This window comes from Centruroides vittatus, unplaced genomic scaffold (genome assembly GCF_030686945.1).
Source record: "Centruroides vittatus isolate TY-2023 unplaced genomic scaffold, ASM3068694v2 contig_120, whole genome shotgun sequence".
NCBI classification, from domain to species: Eukaryota; Metazoa; Arthropoda; class Arachnida; order Scorpiones; family Buthidae; genus Centruroides; species Centruroides vittatus.
Genome location: NW_027120768.1, coordinates 12397 through 35367, shown reverse-complemented (window position 1 = coordinate 35367; position 22971 = coordinate 12397). Strand labels below are relative to the sequence as shown.

At 33.8% G+C, this 22971-nt stretch overlaps 1 protein-coding gene and 1 pseudogene across 1 annotated transcript; one reads left to right on the top strand and one right to left on the bottom strand.

The window, feature by feature from the left end:
- Window positions 1–5304: 5304 nt before the first annotated feature.
- RpS3 (ribosomal protein S3) lies at window positions 5305–16887 on the bottom strand. Its single transcript, XM_067281289.1, has 5 exons — window positions 16808–16887; window positions 12211–12435; window positions 5867–5961; window positions 5599–5786; window positions 5305–5525 (listed from the first exon to the last, which is right to left on the bottom strand). Exons 1-5 carry the CDS (start codon window positions 16835–16837, stop codon window positions 5350–5352), a joined length of 714 nt encoding a protein of 237 aa, XP_067137390.1. The 5' UTR covers window positions 16838–16887; the 3' UTR covers window positions 5305–5349.
- A 3353-nt stretch (window positions 16888–20240) lies between these two features.
- LOC136984039 (ubiquitin-conjugating enzyme E2 H pseudogene) lies at window positions 20241–20852 on the top strand (annotated as a pseudogene).
- Window positions 20853–22971: the final 2119 nt, after the last annotated feature.

Here is a 22971-nt window from a genome sequence, read left to right as displayed (position 1 = left end):
TTTAGTGGGACTGCCTACATTCTCTTCCCACCAGGGAGAAAGCTATATTGATTTGACCTTAACTAAAGGTAGCATTAATATCAAAAATTGGAGAGTATCGCTAGCTGAATCACTTTCAGGCCATAGGTATATCTTATTTGACGTTGAATTACGTACAGCTAGGACTCAAGAAACTAGCGAGCCATTTAGTAAAAACTCCAATGTCCATAAAGCTGACTGGAGCAGTTTTAGTAAAACATTCTCTGAAGATATTCCAGAGATTAATAATTTAATTCATCATAATCATCCAGTGGAATACATTATTCAAAAATACATAGAAATTGTTCAGAAAGCTGCTGACAAAAGTATTCCACTCAAAAAATGGTATAGGCACTCTGTTCCCTGATGGAGTTGTGAATTGACGGTCTCCAGAGCAAATAGGTTAAGGCGTAGGTTTCGGCGAACTTGTGGTCCAGATAATACAGATTTTAAGAAGCAATATCTAGAAGCTAGACGGAGCTATCAAAATTTAATTAAATCTTCAAAAACTGAATCCTGGAAGAGATTCTGTACAGACAAGGGCAACATTGATCCATGGGGTCGTGTTTATAAATTATTTAAGAAAAGCTTTATTACTAGTTCTTCCAATTTAACTATCAAAAATGTGCAAGGCAAGACTCTGTACGATGACAGAGAAATTGCCAATATGCTCTTAAATCATTTCTTTCATACTGATAATGATAGTGATTCTCACAGAGATATAAGGAACTGCAACCCTATTCAGCAACCTTACCATATGGGCGATGATCTGCCCTTTGTTCATTCGGAAATTAAAGAAATCATTTTGGCTCAAAAGAATAAGAAGGTGCCTGGTCAGGATGGGTTGAATGCGGAGATCATAAAAGATGCCTTTAGCACCTCGCCCGACTCCCTTGTTAATATTTACAATATGTGTTTAGCTGTTGGTGTCTTCCCCACAGTATGGAAGCATGCAGTGGTGAAACTCATTCCGAAACCAGGCAAAACTCTGGATAATCCGAAATCCTTTAGGCCAATTAGTTTGCTCCCTGTTTTAGGTAAAATTTTAGAAAAATTAATGATCAATAGAATAAATTACCACTTAAATCTTAAAAAATTCCTAAATAAAAACCAATTTGGCTTCACTCTGCAGATGTGTACTGTTGACCCCCTGATTAAAGTTAGGGATATTATGCAGCATGCCTTAAGTAATAAAAAAATATGCATTGTAATCTCTCTGGACATTTCCTCAGCATTTGACACCACCTGGCCCATCTTCATTCCACACGAACTTCAGACTGCCGAAGTACCAAAGAATCTGTACGATCTTGTGGTAAGTTACTTTCAGGACAGGAAGGTATCTTTAAGGTATAATACTGTAGTATCCACTAGGGATGTTTTGCTGGGTGTTCCTCAGGGTTCTGCCTCTAGCCCCACTCTGTGGAATATTTTAATGAACACTGTTTTTAGGACCAAGCTTCCCGCTGGTAGTGAACTCTTTGCCTTTGCCAATGACCTGCTTGTGACGGTGACTGACAAGAATATTTATTCTCTTAAAAAGAAAGCTAGTTCCATACTAGCCAGTCTTCAAAATTGGGCTAATGAAACTAAATTAAAATTTAATACTGACAAGACTAAATTGCTATTTGTAACGAGGAAGCGTAAGATTAGTAAACCACCTTTGACTTTAAATGGGAAAGTCTTGGAGTATGTAAATTCAATTAAATACCTGGGGGTTACATTACATGACAAGCTTAGCTGGTCGCCCCATATCCGTGTGCAGTTGGGGAAGGCCGAGAAACTGCTACACATGTTAAATAGAATAGCGACCCTACGATGGAGGACTTGCTTCTAAGACTTTAGATGTTATTTACGAAGGAGCTGTGCTACCGTATCTGGGATATGCTGTAGGGGTCTGGGGGATGCTCTCAAGTACCAAAAGAATAGGGATATGCTTTTAAAGTTTCAAGGCGTATTTGTATTAAAATAATTAAGGGATATAGGACTATTTCAAGAGAAACTGCTTTACTTTTAGCTAACAAATTACCATTGGATCTTCTGCTTAGAGAGCATTATGATTATTTTAACATTAAGAGGGAAGGTACATTGCACCTTAATAATTATTGTGTTCAGTATGCTATCCATGCTAGTGTGGAGCAGCTTCCTCACCCTGCATATTCACATGAAAGTGCATTGATCGATTATGCTGACCACCATTCACTTAAGATATTCACTGATGGGTTGAGGTCCGAACGCGGCACGGGGCAGCTGTGGCTTTCCTGTCAGGCATGCAAGTTTTGCATTGTTTAGACTTAAAGTTACATCAGGATTGTTCCATTGTTCAGGCTGAAATTAAAAATATAGTAGAGAGTCGTTAATCTGCATCAATTGGGGACTGGGGTTGTTCAGGTTAGTGATTTGTTCGGATACAGATTATGTACAAAAAATATATTAACCTGTCCGATGTTCAAATTTTTCTCCGTTGCATGTCGCTTCGTGTTGAATTTTCGTCGATTTTAAGCCTAACGAAAATTTTTATAATAATAATCGAGGCTATTGTATCGTTAAAAATTATTTCTTTATTTTGTACAAACAAAATAAATATATTGAAGAATATAAAAAACATGAAAATTATACTTTAGAAGTAAATCTAGTATCAAAAACGTTCGATTCAGCATGACACAGTCCGACTGAAAATTGTTCGGATTACTGGCGATTCAGATTTCCGGGGTTCAGATTAACGACTCTCTACTGTAAACTGAACCATGTGTTACTTTGCATTGGTTTGCAGACTGCATTGGCTTGTTTAAAAAGGCCTAAGATATCCACCTACAACTTATTCAAAAAGTGTGTTGCCTTTTACAACACTAAGGCCTCTTGGATTAAGGCACACTCTGCTTGCCTGGGGAATGCCTTGGCTGACCTCCTGGCTACTAGTTCACATTTAAATAGTAATATAGACTAGTCTATTCTTCCTTTAGGGCATGCTAAGCACATTGTTCGACAGAGTTGAATTCAGCCGTGGGACTCCAGAAGGTAAGCAGACACAAATGGTGCCGTAATGCATAGCTTCTTTCCTACTGTCAGTCACAGGATTAAAATTAATTGGGAGCATCATGACCATCTCACTACAACTTTATTAACGCAGCATGGTAAACTAGATAGTTATCTTTATAGATTCAAGATCATAAATAACCCAAATTGTAACTGTGGTTGCCAGGTTCCGGACACTATTGAGCATATCTTGTATGACTGTAGCCTTTTTGATATCTGTCGAAGAAAATTGATCACCTTCCTTTGCAACCGGTTACAGGTCTGGCTGGTTCCTCCCCACGCTTTAGTAGAGGACGTTGAGGGTTTTAACTTACTAAAGGATTGCTTTATTCAGTGTGCAAGTCATTATGGTCCCCAATAAAACTCTGCTGGCTGCGGCATACTGTCACTGCTCCTGGCTGGGCTATTTAGTGTTTCTATAGGGTCTATCTTGGTAATACAGTATATATTTTCGTATATTTGTTATATTTAGATGTATGTATATGTTTCTAGTTATATGTGTGTGTTTATGTGGGTGTCGTACACTCTGTTCTAACTCTAATATTAGAATAGGGTATGTCACTTCACCCGCTATCCCTTCTTTGTGCCAACACAATGTTTCTCATGTACCAACTATGCCTAGGCTTCCCTGGGCCTCTTCGTGCTCTCTGAACGGGAAGAGGCCTTTACTGCATTAAAAAAAAGGGGTAAGACACTACAGGTACTCCTCACTTTACGACCAAGTTCCGTTCCGACGACTACGTTGTTCAGCGAACTGGTCGATAAACGAGGAGCTTGTGCCGGGAATATAGGATTGTTGTAAAATTATACAAATTATGCAACAAACTTCAAATTTATTCATAAAATGACTATTATAGTACTATAATACAACTAGCAGGTAGGCCCGGCGTTGCTCAGGCAAAAGTAACGATAGCGAAGATTAAGGTTATTACGTTATAGTCACAAAAGAAAAAGAGTAATTTCATCAACGAACTAAGTATTACTAAAGAAAGGTCGAATTTGAAAATCAAATGTTTTAATATTGTTCGATTTTCATGACGTGTTCTGATTATATCGTTCCATTATCATCGAATGTTTTAAAGAAGAAAGGTTGAGAAAAACCAAACTAATCTGTTTAAATTTGAGAATCGAATGTGTTCGAACATATTACTCTTTTTCTTTTTTTCCAGCGCCCATAAATCTTGCACGTCGCTTTCTCTTGTTCTCCATTGTTACTTAACACTTTGGTACCCAAACTGTGTACCAAATTTCAACTCCTAACCGTTTTAGCGAATATTAAGATTATTACGTTATAGTCAACCTTACCCATTTTCACAGAATGCAAGAATTGGGTCCTCCCTGTTTCCAGACTAATTACAGAATTTTTAGATAGGTCTAAAAATATGTTCGATTTCCCGCAAAAACGAAAAAAACTGCATCTGCAACTTGCACGTCACTTTCTCTTAACACTTCCATCAACAATGGAAGTGTTAAGACTTAATCCTGTTCCTCCCCCATGGGGAATTTTGAAAAATTCTTTAGTGTTCGTTCTCGTGACGTACCCTGCGTACCAAATTTCAACTTTCAACCCCTAACCGTTTGGGCTCTGCACTGATTATTATCATCATCAACTCGTCTCAATTATATATATGGATTATAGTATGCGCAAGCCTATTATAGTACGCTTAGTGCGCATGTCACCATTCGCCACTGATCGACACTCAAGCTGAGAAAGGGGATCCCCGAATTGCAGGTCGAAACTCGATTGGTCGTAAAGTGAGGAGTACCTGTACTAAAAAAATTGCAGCCCAGCATTGTGACAATGCCAAAATAAATTATTGCTCATTCGTTTCAAATTTGGGTCCTTTTCTGGCATTTCCTCAAAAATTAGTTACTCCATTAAAAAAAATAACCTGGAAACACTGAAGACATTAGGCATGTCAGCTAACAGGAAAACTGTGGCAGTGACCGGATTACAGTAAGAAAAAAGGGGGGGGACAGAGGGTCAAAAATGGGGACTGTCTCTGGAAATTAGGGTGACCATCCATCCCCAGTCTTAATTTTCAATATTGAATCATCTGTCGTAGTGCATTAAAATTAAAGCTCAAATTATTTACAAAGCAAGAGCAAAGATCCTATACTGTAAGTGACAAACACTCCTTTATATTCAGACCAGAAAGAAGTGCCTAAATTTTAGCATTTTTAAAGACAGAGAAACTTAGAAAAGATTTCTAAATTAACATATTTCTTGGAATTTCAGAAAATAAAAATCAATTTGTTCCACAACTTCATTTTATTAGAAATGCCAAAATAATTACATTATACTGGTGCAACTACAGATGGCTTATCACTTTTAGGTTCACTATAAGGTTGTGGTGGCTGATCTTCTTCCTTTGGTTCCACAATCCTTACGTGATCGGGCAATGGTCGTTTGGGTCCGGTCTTTCCATTCTGATCATATGGCAACATAATTTTTACTTTTATGCCAAGTACACCTGGGGAGAAAAATTTTAAAGGTCAGTCTTGATTTTTTTTAAATATCTGAATTTTTTAAAATTCACAAAATACCTTGTCTTAACAAAACATGACGAACAGCAGTTTCAACATAATCATTAGTGGGTTCGCCACTATGAATCATCAGACCATCTACAAACTTCATAGACTTGGCTCTTTGTCCTCTCAATTTCCCAGAAACTACAACTTCACATCCTTTAGCTCCACTTTCCATAATAAATCTCAATACACCATAGCATGCTCTGAAAATTTTTTAAATTAAGTAATTAAAAAAAAATTATACATTCATATATTTATATCTTTTACTAAAACAAAAGCCAACCTTCGTACTGCCAATCCTCCAATCAACTTGTACCGAAGAGATTCGCATTGTGCAATGGCACACAGACCACGAGAGGCAACCTTCTCTGCATACAACTACAATTAAAAGAGTAAATATTTAAAATCATTATAATTATATTACAGACTGACTAGAGAGAGTGATTTATTAATTACACCAATTTTACATGAGAAAAATAGTCCAGTAGGGCCAATAAGTCACATGAAAAAATACACCCTAGAGTATGTTTCCAGCCCCGTTTTTCTTTTTGACAACAGTTTTCAGTTCTTTTGAAATTAGGACTGGAAAAGTACTCTAAAGTGTATTTTTTGTGCGATTTAAATCTTGGTTTTGAGTCAATAAAATAAATTTTTCATGATTTTATAAGAACTTGGAGTGTTTCTTGATTTTAAAGTAAAAACTTATTTGATCCACAACAGCTAAGAATTAAACTTAATATCCAACTATAGGTCATGAATATATGATAATTTCAAAATATTATTAGATTAAAATTTATGACATACCAACATTAGAAAAATAAGCAAGAAAATAATATTCTGTTTGGTGACATATAACAGAAAACATAATTCTAGTCTGAAATGATATAAATGATTTTCCTTACATAAATGTACTTCATACCAGTGAACTATTTGTACAGGCAGTCTTCAACTTTCAGACATAATGTTATCCTAAAAATGTGGATGAAGTCAAACAATCCAGTTGCATGTCATAACAGATCAAAAGGAATACTGATATTAATGCTGTATCAAAGAATGGCAAACATTTTTAGTGTGTCATACAGAAAGCATATTTATATTTAAAAACGGTGCAAGCCAAAGTTTTAGACTTTGAACAACAATATTTAAAGAAATTAAATAAATATACTTTAATTAGAATATATTTAAAGAAACTGACTGAAAAAGGATGACTGGATGATTGAAAAAGACTGTTGCTAAGTTAAAATTATATAAGTTATGTGACAGATGATTTCTCCTGAAATGCTACTTTGGGAATGTGCCATAGGTTTGCCATCCCTGATCTGTACACATCAACCATTTCCTACTTCTGTTGTTGAAAGCAGAAACAGCTTGTGACAACAAAACAAGCTAAAATATTTTTAAATTCAATTTTCTAGATCCTTTCTATGATACAGGAAAAATATATTTCTGTATTATTTTTTCACAGATGGAAACAAAACTTTACAGTTTACAAGAACTATTACTTTGACATGAATTCACCAACTAGCCAGATAATCAGTAAAATCAGCTGTGCAGAACATCCAGCCAAAAGGGGACCTGAAAAACACTAAAGGGGGCCACACATGTTAAGGAAATTCTTTAAGGAATAACTGTGCAGACCTGGCCTTGAAAAAATTCAGAATTTCCCATCGCCCACATCTCTCAGTCAGTCACTCGGCAATGGCATCTGATGATGACATACTGGCTGTTCTTGGATGTTTATTGGCAACAAATTGTATTAAAACTCGCAGGAAAAAACACGTGCATAGAAGTCTATGTGTAAAGAGTAGTAGTAGTGGTTTGGGTAGCACTGATCAAAATTTTTTCATATGAATAATTTTCTAATGGCATTATTTCAGATCACAAAATTAATTTTTCAAGAGAAATCTTGGGCTATAGAGTCTGTTAAAAAGCATCAATTACCAGTGAAAGATCAATGGCAAGTTGATTTTACTACCAAAAAAATTCACGAGTTAAATTTTAGACGAAAAACCATTGGATATAACTGGCTGGATCAAACATAGTAATTTACAAAACTTATTAAATTATTTCTCAACATATAAAGAATTATTTTTATTTAAAGGTGGATAGATAGGAAAAAAAAATCTTTTTAAAAACTGGAGCTACAGTTATTTAAACATTGAACTTCTTGGGTGTCTAAGATCAGATAATATTAAAAAGAATTGTTATTACCACAAATATTTTAAAAAGCACTGTTCTTTTTGCAATATTCTATCTTACAAACAATTCTTAATTGAACAAAAAATAGATATTTTCAAAATCAATACATTGTATAGATATTTAATAAATAAGTAACAAATATAATTTAAATAATTATTATATTAAACTATTTCCCTATTTTACTTTGTCTTATTGTTAAAATATTATTTCAAATTGTCGTGTTTTAATTTATTCCGATATTAGAATGAACAAAAAAAAAAAAAAAAAAAAATTCTCAACCATATTCGATATTAGTACAAATTGTAAAAATTATTATTGCAAATTAATTTAATAATTAAAAAGAATTTATTAAACTTTGTCTCATTGTTAAAGTATTATTTTAATATTCAAGTATATTAAAACAATAAATTTTTTAAAATGTAAAAGAAAATGATATCAGAGAGTATCAAGATGTTTTATGGAAACTAAAGAAACAAATTGAAAAGTTTAGAAAATCCTTTGAGGAATAACTGTGCAGGCCTGACCTTGAGGAATTCTAAATATTAAAATTATTTATAATTTTAATTTACTTGAGAATTTTTCATCTGAAAATAATAAAAGTTAAAAAGGTTATAAAAAATAATTCTTCCAAACATTCACAAGACATTGTTCTCACTACTCAGCAGCCTCACAACTGAACAACATGACGGCACACACATTACAGTTGGCCTGTGCAGTCCAAAACTGTGCAGGAAAATCAAATGGTTTTTCGTTTCTACTCTGGCAGCCTGTACAGTTCACCAAAACTGTACAGTTTTCCCCCACACACTAACAGGAATTCCTCAAGGTCAGGCCTGCACAGTTATTCCTCAAAAGGATTTCCTTAACGTGTGTGGCCCCCTTAAGAAATGTTAAAGATCTAACCTCCTCTTGTTCAGCAATACATGATTCAAATAATGGTTTTTTTAAATAATGTAACAACCCAGTTTCAAATCTGGATTAAAAAAAGTACTTGCATTTGGAGTTTTACAAATTATTTCATTAAAAGCACCCAATACACTTTATATTTTTGATATGTAAGCATAATCTACTTTATCTATAAATCTTTACTAAATGTATTGCTGATAATCATTATGAAGTTATAAATATCAAAATATTAAATAACTGATTTGATTTTTATGACAATAGCCTCATAATAGCTAAACTGTGCCAAACACCAGATGCTGCTTACAATGCTGTTTGTATCATAGCAGTAGTGTTAATTAAAAAATACAATATAAAGCAAAATTATAACGGTCTAAAAATGTTCAAGTTACACAAATTACTATTACAAAATAACTATCAACAGAATAAATTTAACCTTACCACAAATCTAGACTACACAAAGCTATTGGTCAGTTATCTGAAAAACACTTATCATGCATTCACATTACTAAGAGCAACAGTAAACAAGAATGAAAAACGAGTAAGCAAAAATAGAATGGACTGAAGTGCAGACAAAAATATATACACATTTTAAAGACAGAAAGAACTATATTAAAATTGTAATACTCAATATATATTTGTTTCTTAAACACTGTAGTGTAATTAATTGATCACCTGGCATTCCTTCATCTCTTTATTTCCAAGTGATTTAGTTCAACTGAATTGGAAATAGAGATGAAGGAATGCCAAGTGATCAATTAATTACACTACATAGTGTTTACGAAACAAATAGGATTAACGACACAGTTTCAGAATAGTAAAAATTCAATATATACTAACAACAAAAGGTGAATACAAGTCACATTTGACTTCTGCAATTGCAAGAGGTGTTCAAAGTGGTAACCATCAGCATCCAGACAATTCTAATTACGGCAAACCACTGCTTGAGTAATGTAGACCAGAAGTGTCCCACATTGCCATGCATTCTGTTTCAATTTCTTCCTGAAGTACTGCCAGTATAGCTGGTTTTTTATAATACACCCCATCCTTTAAAGTCCTGTATAGGTAGAAGTCAAGAGATATTAAATCAGGAGAATGGAGAAAACTCAACCACACCACCTCATATCCATTGTCTTGGAAAATTCTCATTGAGGTAAACTCATGCCTCAGTGGAAGTGCAGTGATTACTGCCAACTTTTCAGCAAACATCATACTACACATTGCTGCCATAATTCAATTCAACTTCAAAAATTAATACATAGATAACTTCACTTAAAATGTATACATTACTATCAGGTAACCAAAAAAGTTCTGTCATTTTTTGTTGAAAGAAAACAAACATAAAAATGTATACAAAATAACATAATTTATTCATCAAAATAACCACCCTCACATTCAATAACCTTTTCCCAACGGGAAACAAACTTATAAATTCCATTTTTATAAAAGTCACGATCTTTAGAGTTGAAAAACTTTTCTAACTTCGTTTCCATAGCCTCTCTATTTCTGAACTGTCAATTTCGCAGATGATTATCTAGGATTAAAAATAGATGATAGTCAGAAGGGCTAATGTCAGCAGAATAAGGAGGGTGCAAAAGAGGTTTCCATCCAAGAGTCTGAATTGTGTCAGAGGTAACATGCATGACATGAGGCCTATAGCATTACCGTGTAGGAAAAGAATGCCTTTACAGTTCACTAAAGCTGGCTGTTTTTTCAAAAGTGATTGGTGAACTCGACGGAGTTGGTCCCTGTAGACATTAGCAGTAATAGTATGGCCAGATGGTTTAAGTTCATAGTGAACAATTCCATTTGCAGTCCACCATACACACAATATTGGCAGGTGTCAATTGATGAAGTGTCCATTTGGTGAGCTTGTGAACTTTCCCAAGACTCTGCAAATGTAAATGGACAGTTTCATCATTTACGGAGAACCTTTGTGCTAACATCTGACAAGTTTGAGCAGAATCTTCTTCGATTGCAGCCTGTAATTCATCATCATTAATGACATATGGCCGCCCTGCTTGTGGTGCATCTTTAAGCGACTCATTGCCAGAAGAAAATTTTCCAAACCACCTTAGGGTGGTGAGAGTGCTGACAGAACCTTGTCCGAAAGCCTGGCATATTTTTTGAGCCGTTTGCACAGCATTTGTTTCAAGTTTAAACTCACACAACATACAAGCACGAATTGTAGAATTTGGAGTACTCATCTTCAGGTCAATTTTTATAATATTAAGAGATAACCTTTCCACTTCTCTTTGTATAAGATGAGTCAGCATTAAATCTTGATTAACATATTGCTGGAATTTTAGTGCCATCTATTGTGTATTGCATGTAACATTCTTTAAACTGTAGTTTCACAAAAAACGACAGAACTTTTTTGGTTACCTGATAGATTTGATAGATACTCTCTACAATATTTTAATATTTGTACCAAACTTTATAATGAGAAACAAGAATTTAATTATGTAATATAAAGTAAGAGTCACTTAACTGACAATTAATTGAACAGTAGTTGTACTTCTCAATGTTATAAAATGTGATCTTTAAAAATATATTCTTCTAATATTAGGGTAAACTTTGTCTAAATAAAGGTTATCCAAATTGGAATCAGAGCTGATCAACCACTTTATTTCTTTGATAATCTATAGAATAAATTTTAACCACCCAAAATTGGCTGGTTAACTTAGCCTGAAATTTATTCCAAAGATTTACACCCATGCAACACATTGAGAATAATTCTGTAGATTAAATGCATGTGACTGATCCAAAAGTAACAACCCACAGAATAAAATAATACAAATACTAAATATCTTAAATTCAGATAACTTTTAATTGTACAGAATTAAAATCTTTGCCAAGGCTCAAAACCAGAGATTCATTGTAATATACCTGCACAATTACTAACCAAATGGCAATATTCATTTAACCTGCAATCACATACACTTATTTTTGAACACATGTACAGTACATGCATAATATGAAGATTTTCTGTCGATTTACAATGTAAACAATTTCAATTCGTCAAATTTGGCGATTCTGAAAGTCCTGTAAGTTGTTTAATTGTTATTTGTTCTCCTGACAATTCTTTAGTGGTAAGCATAAATTTTGCTGAAGGGAACTAATCACATAGGGAATAGTTAGTTGCATAGTCAATTACTGGTGTATTCCATGTGTGATTAGTTTCCGCCAGCAAAATTTGTCCTGTAACGTGCTTTCTCTGCATATACCAAGTTCAATGCCACACATTGTTTAGTTTATGAGATATTGTTTTGTTCACAGAATAATGTCCTTGACTAGGCTTTCATAACCCTTCAAACTTGATGGATAGCATGCAGCTTGAGGATATCATGAAAGCACAAAGAAGTGAATTTGGTGAAAAATGTCTGCAAAAAAACTAATAATTGTGGAAAATCACCACTACTTCATGTGATTGAGTTAAAATATGTTTAATTGTTAAAACAATCACATGTACAACTTGGCTGGTCCTCCTAATATGAAAATAAATTTGTAAAATGAGATATTTACCTCAACTGTTCCTTCAGGAAAGTTAAATCTCTTTTGAACTACAGATGTCAATTCTCTTATTCTCCTTCCCTTTTCTCCCAATACACTTTGAGTTCGGGTAGCAAGGATGATAATCTCTGTTCGAGTTGGAGTAACTCTGACTTCAACTCCACTGTAGCCATCTTCAGCAAGTTCACGACGCAAGAATTCATTTAATTCTGCTTTAAAAACACCATCTGCAACAAACTGTAAGTGAAATTGTTAATGACTGCATCAAAACAGGTAATAAGACAAATTAATCAACTAACCAAGATAAAAATGTACAAATTACTTAGATAATGTATTTAAAAGAACTGCAATGTAAAATTGGAGTTCTTAAATTATAAATAATGATTTCTATCAAAACAGGGAAATGAGAAACCCTAATGAGGAGGTTAGAGATGAGATCTATGCTTCTCTCATTTGAGTGATCAAATAGTTTTTATCAAATGCAATTCTGACATCATCCTCACATGTTCATATTACGATACAGCCTTACTTTCATAACTGATCTACAATCTTTTCCATCTGATCCATGTTTTCTACATCATCGTCTCATTTCTTACATGGCATGTAAACATCCCAGAAACGCAAGAGCTTACTTAGTCCATCCATTTCAACAAATTGAAGTCTTGATAGAAATTACTTTTAAGAAAATTTTATATGTAGACTGTGTGTACATGTATAAGGGGCTGTCCATAAATAATGTTCACACTGGAAGGAAGGGAATTAGAACAAGTTGGACGAGGAGGAGATGAAAGGTTGAGCTTCAGTGGACGTTAGTTTATCTCATTGAGACAGAGCATTAGCAAAGCCTCTTCTATGTGGCTTACAGAATTGTGTTTGTTCTCAAAATTTGATCAATCGATTTTCATTAAACTTTGCCATTTTCCATTAATTACAATGAGGAATCAAAAAATGTAATGAGGGTCCATGACTTTGTTTTCGATATACAGAGGGGTTAAAAGTTCCTTTAAAAACATAGAAAAATCCAATTAAAAACACAACTTTAAAAATTCGGAACTGGTGATGCCACAGATGTCTTCTTTCCTTACCGCTTTTATCTATTTACTAGAAGCAGGCACTGCTACCATGTAGATTTTCAGCTGCCCCCTGGTGATGAATCTTTGCAAAACAATTTTAATTGTGTTGCCATCTGACAGAAATCTATAATTAAAATTGCAGAATTCCATCAATGTTCTGAAATGTTTTGAGTTCACAGACCAATTTCCCCCCTCTCATTCCAATACCACATGTACCAATACTTTTGTAGAATTAAATAATTATAAAATGAATCAGCACTGGTTCACAGACCATAATTTGAGTAGTACTGTGCTAGAGTACACAGGAGCAAAGTTCAATTGGTCACAAGCAAAGGGTTTCAGCATCAAGTTAGCCCCTGAACTTTGTTTTTAATTTTTTCCTACAAATCGTTGTTAGTGAATAGTTAAAACAACAAAAAGATTTCTCCAATTACAGTAGAGCGTCATTTATCCAAATCAATTGGGGACTGGGGTTTGGATAACTTATTTTTTTGGATAACCGATTATGTATGAAAAAATATATTAACCTATCCCATGTTGAAATTTTTCTCTGTTGCATGTCACTACACATTGAATTTTCGTCGATGTTAAGCCTAACGTAAATTTTTTAAAATAATCATGGCTATTGTATCGTTAAAAATTATTTCTTTATTTTTTACAAACAAAATAAATATATTGAAAAATATAAAAACAAAAAAATTTATATTTTGGAAGTTAATCTAGTATCAAAAATGTTTGATTCAGCATAACACAGTCCGACTGGAACGCTTTCGATTAACTGACGTTTCGGATAAATGACGCTCTACTGTATTTATTTTTTGACTATAAGAAGAAACAAAGAAAATGTCTTGCTATTGACAATAATTCTATTATGATGTAGATTATCACGATAAATATTAGTCAGATGCAACAAAAGGTATCAAATTCTTGATATAAATATTGCAAAGAACAAATTCTTCTGTGAGAAGAATAAGTTGTCTGAAAACACATTAGATTTCACGTGGCCAGGGAGAATTATGTTTTGACATAGCCACACGACCAAGTGACATCAAAGTGATATTGCACAACACTTTGTATGCATCCACAAGCCACCATGCCGATCCACAACAAGTTCAAGCAACAGAGTCTTGAATTGGGTAGTCAGTAAGTAGTCCTATAATTTTTTTGTTTATAGCAATTTACATATGGATAGCCCAGAAAAAATTGTGCACATTTTGGAAATGTCTATTAAATATGCCTCTTTTTAAAATAAAATACATCCTGGTCTTAATAGAAATAATTACCAACAAGGGGATTGAGGACTAAAGTAATTGGATTTGATAACTAACTTAATTAAAAGTCACTGATACTCTGATTTAGGTTAGACTGGAGCAAAAGGTATCCAGCTTAAAAAAGGTCTTAAATTTAATATTGTCGAATAGACATAAACATATCAAGATGTCATTCGACATGCTGAATCGATTGGTATTAAAAACAATTTACTTACGATCAACCGTTTAAGAGTTACAAACGATTTTTTTATTTCCGGCTATTTGCTTTGTTTAAGAACAACTTTATTAAGAAATACGCAGGCACTCGTCGATATTAACAAAACGAATTACTCTACGTCCATTCCATCTACGAGAGAAAGTGACATTAAAAATGCTAAAATGGTGTTAACACGCGTACCCATGACAAGAGTGTAGGGACAACTCGCGCATGGAAATTTTCCCAGACCAGTGGGAAACATGTTGAGCGTGACGTCACTTCCACAATTCCAACCCTTAGGCAATAGCTAACAGTTCAAACAATTTTCTGTGAAAAATATGCATTTAATATTTATATTCAGAGTGTTTTTCAAGCCTTATTTTCTACGATCGACTTGTTGGTTACTGTTAAAATGTACAATACAGTTCATTTCGTGTATATTTTGATCATCAACTTTCTTATTATGGATAGACTTAAATAAAAAGTAACAATTATAAAAAAGTACCAGTTGTGTTTCCATTATAATTTGCTATAAAAATTCAACTTGCATATAAGAGCAGCCAGCATCTAGGTAAAAGCATTCGTAGTAGTATAAGTGATATAAAATGGGCGTCGGAAGGCTTTAATGACGAGTGTGTTCTATATGTAGGGTAGATGTACCAGTTTTGGCCAGAAAACAAATTTAACTTAAAAATATAATCACAAATGAAACAAACTTTTATTGCTGTGTGTTAACTGTGTGAACAGTTAACAATAAAAGTTTGTTTCATTGGATAGATTTGAATATGTGGTGATTATATTTTTAAGTTAAATTTGTTTTCTGGCCAGAACTGATACACTGGCCAAAACTGGTACATCTACCCTATACTATTTAAACCAGTGGCATAGTGTGGGTATCAGCCACCCCCTTATTTAGGTATTATTATTTATTGTGAAATTTTGCCGCCCCCACTATGCTACACCACTGATTTAAACCCCTAGATGAGAAACAGCGAGAAAAGAATGCGTATAAAAATACAATTACAGCTGGAGACCTTTTGCTTCAGTTCTGATGGTAGACTACAGAATAGCCTATATCTGGGGATAAAGAGCTAAGGACGTTAATGTTACAAAGTAACGTGTGGAAAACTAAATTTGTTAGTAAATTTTTACTTTTGTTTTAAATAATATATAATATTTTTGTGTCAAGTATTTCTGTTACCGCACACGTGCGTGTAGGGAATTGTGGAAGTGACGTCTCGCTCGACATGTTCCCCACCGGTCAGGGAAAATTTTCCTGCGCGAGTTGTCCCTACACTCTTGTTGTGGGTATGCGTGTTAACACCATTTTAGCATTTTTAATGTCGCTTTCTCTCGTAGATGGAATGTATTATGGTGAATTAAAGTAATCCATTTTATTAATATCGACGAGTCCCTGCGTATTTCTTAATAAAGTTGTTCTTAAACAAAGCAAATAGCCAGAAATAAAAAAATCGTTCATAACTCTTAAACGGTTGATCGTAAGTAATATTTTTTAATACCAATCGATTCAGCGTGTCGAATTACATCTTGATATATCTATGTCTATTCGTCAATATTAAATTTAAGACTTTTTTTAAGCTGGATACCTTTTGCTTCAGTCTAATCCTGATTTCTGTGTACTATTTTCAGAGGATTCATGAACTCTGACCACTTAAGGCATTATTGCCAAATACAGTTACAGTTTTTAGTCAATATTACACATTATAATTGTAGAAATCATTTAGTTTATTATATGTATAAAATTTGTAAAATCTGATAAATTTTTTACTGAAAGCTTTATTAACTTGTAAAATGTTCAAAGCAATTGTATTTCCGTTTATCTTTTTTATAAATAACATAAATGATACGTAAATACTTCAAATTAACAGATGGAAGCGGCAATTATGTTTTTGGATACGCGTGTATAATCCATCATCATCCACGCAAAGAAATCAGGAAAAAACAGTATAAATTTACTTAATGTAATTACATATCGCACTTATCACATATAATTTGTTATATATATAAAATATTTATCATCACATCTATAAATTTCTTATGAAAATTACCTTTCTCTTCTTCGATATTTGCGACGCCATCTTTACACACACAGACGAAAGACCCAGAATTCCCTCTGCTTAATACTTCAATTTAGTTAACTATCTTAATAAATAGCCCAATATTAGCACAAAAAAATAAATAAATGAGAAAGTTATTAAATTTTAAAAATGAATTTAAAATAAAAAGTAACATTTTTTATAATAAGTTAATATTTTTTGATTAAAAATTATTATAAAAAATATATGGTTGCATGTATTATGATTGTATTTATGTTGAAAAGATTTTTTTCATTCCTAATCCTACGTTAAAAATTATATATTGTTATATCTGTTAGTTTGTCAGTCGGTTATGCAGGAAACATGAAGTATTCCTTATCGATTATTAAACCATGTTTATAGATCTCGTCGGTGGCGCACTCAGGATTTAATCTTGGATCTCCCAAAGATTGTGCCATTGATGAAATTTATGGGCATGGAAAAAAGATTTTAGTGCCCACAGATCAGAAAAAGTTTTTTTTTTTTTAACTCTGTCTATTTCTATTCTATTGCTCTGTCTACAGAATACCACCACTAGCTCCCGTGGATTCGGCCAAACTTACATAAAGGCTTCCGGGTAATAAAGAACCGGATCCGACGTATCCCAATCCTCGTCCAAGTTTCAGATTCGAACTGCGGTCTGGATATATCGGGCCTCGTCCCTCACCACTCGGCCTGGTCGAACACGTTCCAATTGGCTAAAGGGCTTGCTAAAAGCAAGCCCTTTAGCCAATTGGAACGGTGTTCGCTAGCAGGCCGAGTGGTGAGGGACGAGGCCCGATATATCCAGACCGCAGTTCGAATCTGAAACTTGGACGAGGATTGGGATACGTCGGATCCGGTTCTTTATTACCCGGAAGCCTTTATGTAAGTTTGGCCGAATCCACGGGAGCTAGTGGTGATACACCCAGAGAGGGATCCAAGGCACCCTGGCACCCTCCATAGAAAACGGGGGGAAAAAAATAGAAAATTCTCCAAAAGTATTTTAAATCTTTTTCTTAATTAAAATTTATTTTTTCATTTATATTGTGTCGTGTCTTCTATTTCTGTACTTCTTATGAATTAGCGGTCACACAAGGTGGGAATTTTAATGAATCCCGAGGAAGATCGCCTAAGTAGATCGAAAACGTTAGAGGTTGCAATTGATGATCGAATTTGCAATTAACTATCCTGGAATTGCTTTAAAGGTTCAATTCGTTCTATTTTGTAATTTTTATTGAATTTTACATGATAATTTTTTTATTGAATCATGTTTATGGATCCCATTAGTGTTGCACTCAGGATTTAATCTTGACTCTCCAAGATTAAATCCTGATTACTTTAATAACACGGCAAGCAGTGAAGTAAAACACGAAATTCGTACTTCATGTTCCTAAACTGAACGTATTGTTTAATTCTTAATATTGGTAGTGTTACATACACTCTACATTGGTAAACGCACCGATATCTGATTTACCGGCTTCAATATCTGAAAACTGTGATGTGATGTGACATTTTATTTCTGATTTCGAAATGTAGACATCGAAATTGATAAGAAACCACGTTTATTTCCTCGTAGGTAAAATCATGTTGGATAGTGTAATTCATTCTTAGTCGAATCAATTGTTGGACTAGTATCTTCACTGCAACCATATTAGATTATGGGCATCCCAGTGGCGTAGCGTAGTAGGGGCTGCACTTTTAGGGGGCGGCAAAATTTCACAATAAATAATAATATCTTGTAAAAATACCTAAATAAGGAGGCGGCTGACACCCACGCTACGCCACTGCATCTTTCCCATTTGTCGGGGTAAGGTGCCTAGTGGAGTCACGTGTTCTAGCATGTCCGATCGAGATCGGCGGTAGCTAACAACGGAAATTTTAGAACCTTAACTCACACATTAATTGTTTTTAGCATTTTTTAATAAATTTTATTTTAACTTTTAGTTTTAAAATGATTCTAGAAACATTTCATAACAAAAACTTCGTTCTTATCTTGCTTTTATTCTTCTCAGATGTAGAAAATGAGGTAACGGTAGCCAACTACAGGTTTCCGCACTCAATATTGGCCCAACGATTCATCATACAAACACATGACAATATCTGACGTAACCGTTTGAAAATATCAAAAAGTAGGCATCTTCCCCCGCTTACCATCTTACCCTGAATCACTCTATATGTTACAGTCAAAACCAGTTTTTAGTTAAAATGCGTTTTAACAAGTTGAAACTAGTTTATACTGGATGTCTTTGTTAAAACCCATTTTGTCTAGTTAAAACTAGAATTTACTGCTAGTCAAAAATGAATTTGAGTTAAAACTAGTTTTAATTAGACAAAACGGGTTTTAACAAAGACATCCAGTATAAACTAGTTTCAACTAGTTAAAACGTGTTCTAACTTAAAACGGGTTTTGACTGTAACATATATATTAATCCAGCATTTTTAACATAAACTACCAATTTGTGCTTTCGCATGTTTTGTATAAAAGTTACATTTTACATTTTTTTTTTCTCTGTAAAATATTTTAAATTATCAATATTTTATAATTTTTTGATAGAAGTTACTTTTAGGACATTTATTTATTTGTAAATCAAAAAACCTAAAAGTAACTGTTTCCTACATCGCATGGATTTGGGAAAATCATAAAGAATTTGTCCATATTTTTTTCAGAGAACTTTTCTTTACACCAAGGATGGAAATCAGAAAAATGAAGTCGTCGTTTACTTGAAATGTTCACAATAAAAATAATCTACAATCAAAAATATGTACATGTATGTCGTTTTATAATTTTTAAAGCTAAAATCCATTAATTTTAAACGAAAGAAAATAAAAAGAAACAAAAAGGATTGTTTTTTATTAATTAATTTAATCATCGACGTCTGATAAAAACGATTTTAACACGGCTGGAAAAACAAACCAATGATATAGCCCGTTTCAAATGAAATGAGTTATGCCATTGGCTTACTTATTCAACTGTACTAAAGCCTCTTTACCAGGCAACGCGCCTATAGATTGACGCTAGTTTAAAGATGAGCGTTTAGAAGCGATCCCGGTGGCAGTGGATTGAACTATTATGCTGCACCAATTAGTTCTGATTTTCCGACCAATCTATATCTCGTAGTCTGCGATTAAAATCAATTAAATTGTTGAATAGTGAATAATGAGAATTGTGAAGTTGCAATCGATTATGTCCGCCGAGTTCAATGCTATTAGTTGTTTAAAAAAGCTTGACATAAATAAAATTTAAACGTGTTTTTTGCAGAAAAATAAAAAAAGTTTGTAGACCTTTCTACAACTAAGAATTTTTTTTTTGGCCAACGAGAGCATATTTAAATGTAATATAATAAAATAGTATATAATAAAAATTAAACGTAATAATTTAGTAAAACAAAGAAATATATAACAAAATAAATCCAATTGTTTTAAAATGGCTGCGGGCGACAATATAAACCGAATGAAAGGCGATATAATGAAACTTATAAATAGAAAATTCGAAGTAAAACAATCGGATAAAATTAATGAACTGGCTGTGAAATTTTATGGGCCGAAAGAATCACTTTATGAAGGAGGAGTTTGGACAGTTAATGTGTATTTGCCCGATGATTATCCATATAAGTCGCCTTCCATTGGATTTGGGAATAAAATTTACCATCCAAACATTGATGAAGCATCGGGAACAGTTTGCTTGGATGTAATTAATCAAAAGTGGACATCCTTATACGATTTATCGCATATATTTGAGTTTTTCTTGCCTCAACTTTTAATTTATCCAAACCCTTCCGATCCGTTAAATGAGGAGGCCGCTTATTTGTATACAAATTATCCGCAAGATTACATAAATAGGGTAAAGGAATTTATCCAGAAATATGCTAATGAAGAAATTAATGAAGAAAACGAACAGGAAGAAACTAGTAGCAGCCAAAGTTTAAGCGATATTTCTGTTGATGAAGAAAACGAACAGGGAGAAACTAGTAGCAGCCAAAGTTTAAGTGATATTTCCGTTGATATTAATGAAGACAACGAACAGGGAGAAACTTAGTAGCAGCCAAAGTTATAGTGATATTTCTGATGATGATTTAGTAGAATAAAATTAAAGACATCGGTTTTTAGTGCAATATAGGCTTTCGTGTACAAATCAAAATTAAAATGATAAAGTATAATAAATAAATGTGTATAATATTGCTGTTAGTTTTATTTTGCATCTAAATTTTAATACAAGACTTATTAAAATTTGTCGTTTCTATCCTTTGAAGCTTTAGAAGACTTACATAAAAAATATAACTCTTTTCGAGTCTATTTTTTTCATCCTTTTCATAGTCCAACTCAGAAGTAACAGCAAATTGGCTTGAAGATATAACTAAATCTTCGTTAAAACAACAATTATAGATTATTAAAAAATTTACATAAAGTTAAAAATGATCAAAACGCAGACCTTTTATTTTAGGATTCGGCGCTTTCACAATAAAACAATGATAAAAATTTTCCACAATATCTACTGTGTCTTGTAGCCATAGCATTTTAACTGCTTCAAACCCTCTGTGGTCCTTTCGAGTAATCACAAAAAGTTTTTGCATAAATTTTATACAAATGTATGATTTTTGCGTCGGCTTGACATACACATTGGTGACCAAATGCCCTTCCTTGAGTTCAGTATCTATGTCTAATTTATATATTCTATTTTTAGAACATTGTTATTTTTATCTCAATTTATGGTGTAATTTATTATTTGCTGAGTTTCGTTGAACGTGTGATTTTTATGCAAAAATTTTTGTCCAAAATTTTTTAGTTTTTTCAGGCTGACAACTTGAAAGATTTTTTATTTTAAAAGCAAAAAAAATAATTTGCATAGTTATTTAACAGCACTAAACCACTTCTTGGATATAGTAGACCAAATGTACTGATTGACACTTGCGACTTCCGATGTTGTTTTATTCAATAGGTAAACAAACTTTGTACATTAAACTTATTTTACGTTTACTAAAGTAAAACGACGCAGTAAATTCAAAATTTTTAACATTTTGCGTACTAATGATAGTGAAAGTGAAGCATGTAATAAGTCACATGACAAAATGTAAACGTTTTGTAAACATTACAAATATATTTGCAGTTTTATAGTTTTATGAAATATACACGTTATATATACACAAGGCGATTAATTTAGGATACAAATTATCGTATATCGCAAAAGATTTTAATAGACCGCATGGTAGTAATGTTAGTCACGTGACCAAGGACGCCAATACATTGGCGCATGTGCCCCCTTTTCACCTTTTTTCTAATTCCCATTATCAACGAACGACAGAAAATTCATGACTTCTAGCCTATTCTGCAAATATAAAAGAAACGAATATAATTTGTGACATCGTCACAATGCTGGGCTGCAATGCTCTCCATTTTAATAATGCCTGTACATTATACTTTTTCTGATAAAAGTTGAGTCATGCAGTTCACCTAATCTATCTAACTCCGTTCTCGAGATTTTTTTTTTTAACTCTTTCCGCCCTGTGGGCACTAAGAGGGCCTCTTTTAGAAGGCCCATTATGGGTTCGGACAGGCCCACAATGGGGCGACCGGGTGGTGAGGGACGGGGCCCGACATATCCGAACGGACCACCCCCCGAAAAATTCCTGGGGATTATTCGACCCGTTCGGATTCGATCCCTGGTCCCCCAGGGCGGTAGGCTGCCACCTTGACCGCTCGGCCATCCGGCCGTCCGTTCTCGAGATTAAGGAAGGACAGATAGAGACAGACAAACGGATGCCAGGAGATCTGCTAGTTTAAAACTGAAATTTGAAAATTTCAGACCAACTAATGAACGATATTTGTCCATTGTTCCGCACGACTTCGTCGTATGTTGACCAAAACTTGGCCTTGAAAACAATGTTGTTCGCCTTGACCGACGTGGAGCATGTAGTCAGGCGCTTCCGTGCTCGATTTCGATCGCACTTTAGCACATGCTTAGGGACGATCCCCCACAACCCTCAAAACTATATAAAATCAAGTACTCCACGAACAGTGAAGTGGACTACTCAAAGCCATCATAGTCACTTAGGAAGAATATAAACGCGATAGTCTTCGTAACTCCCGATTGCGCCTGGAAGTAGGCTGATTTCGGGGGCCATATCTCGCGAAGGGTCACATATAGAGATATGGTTCCT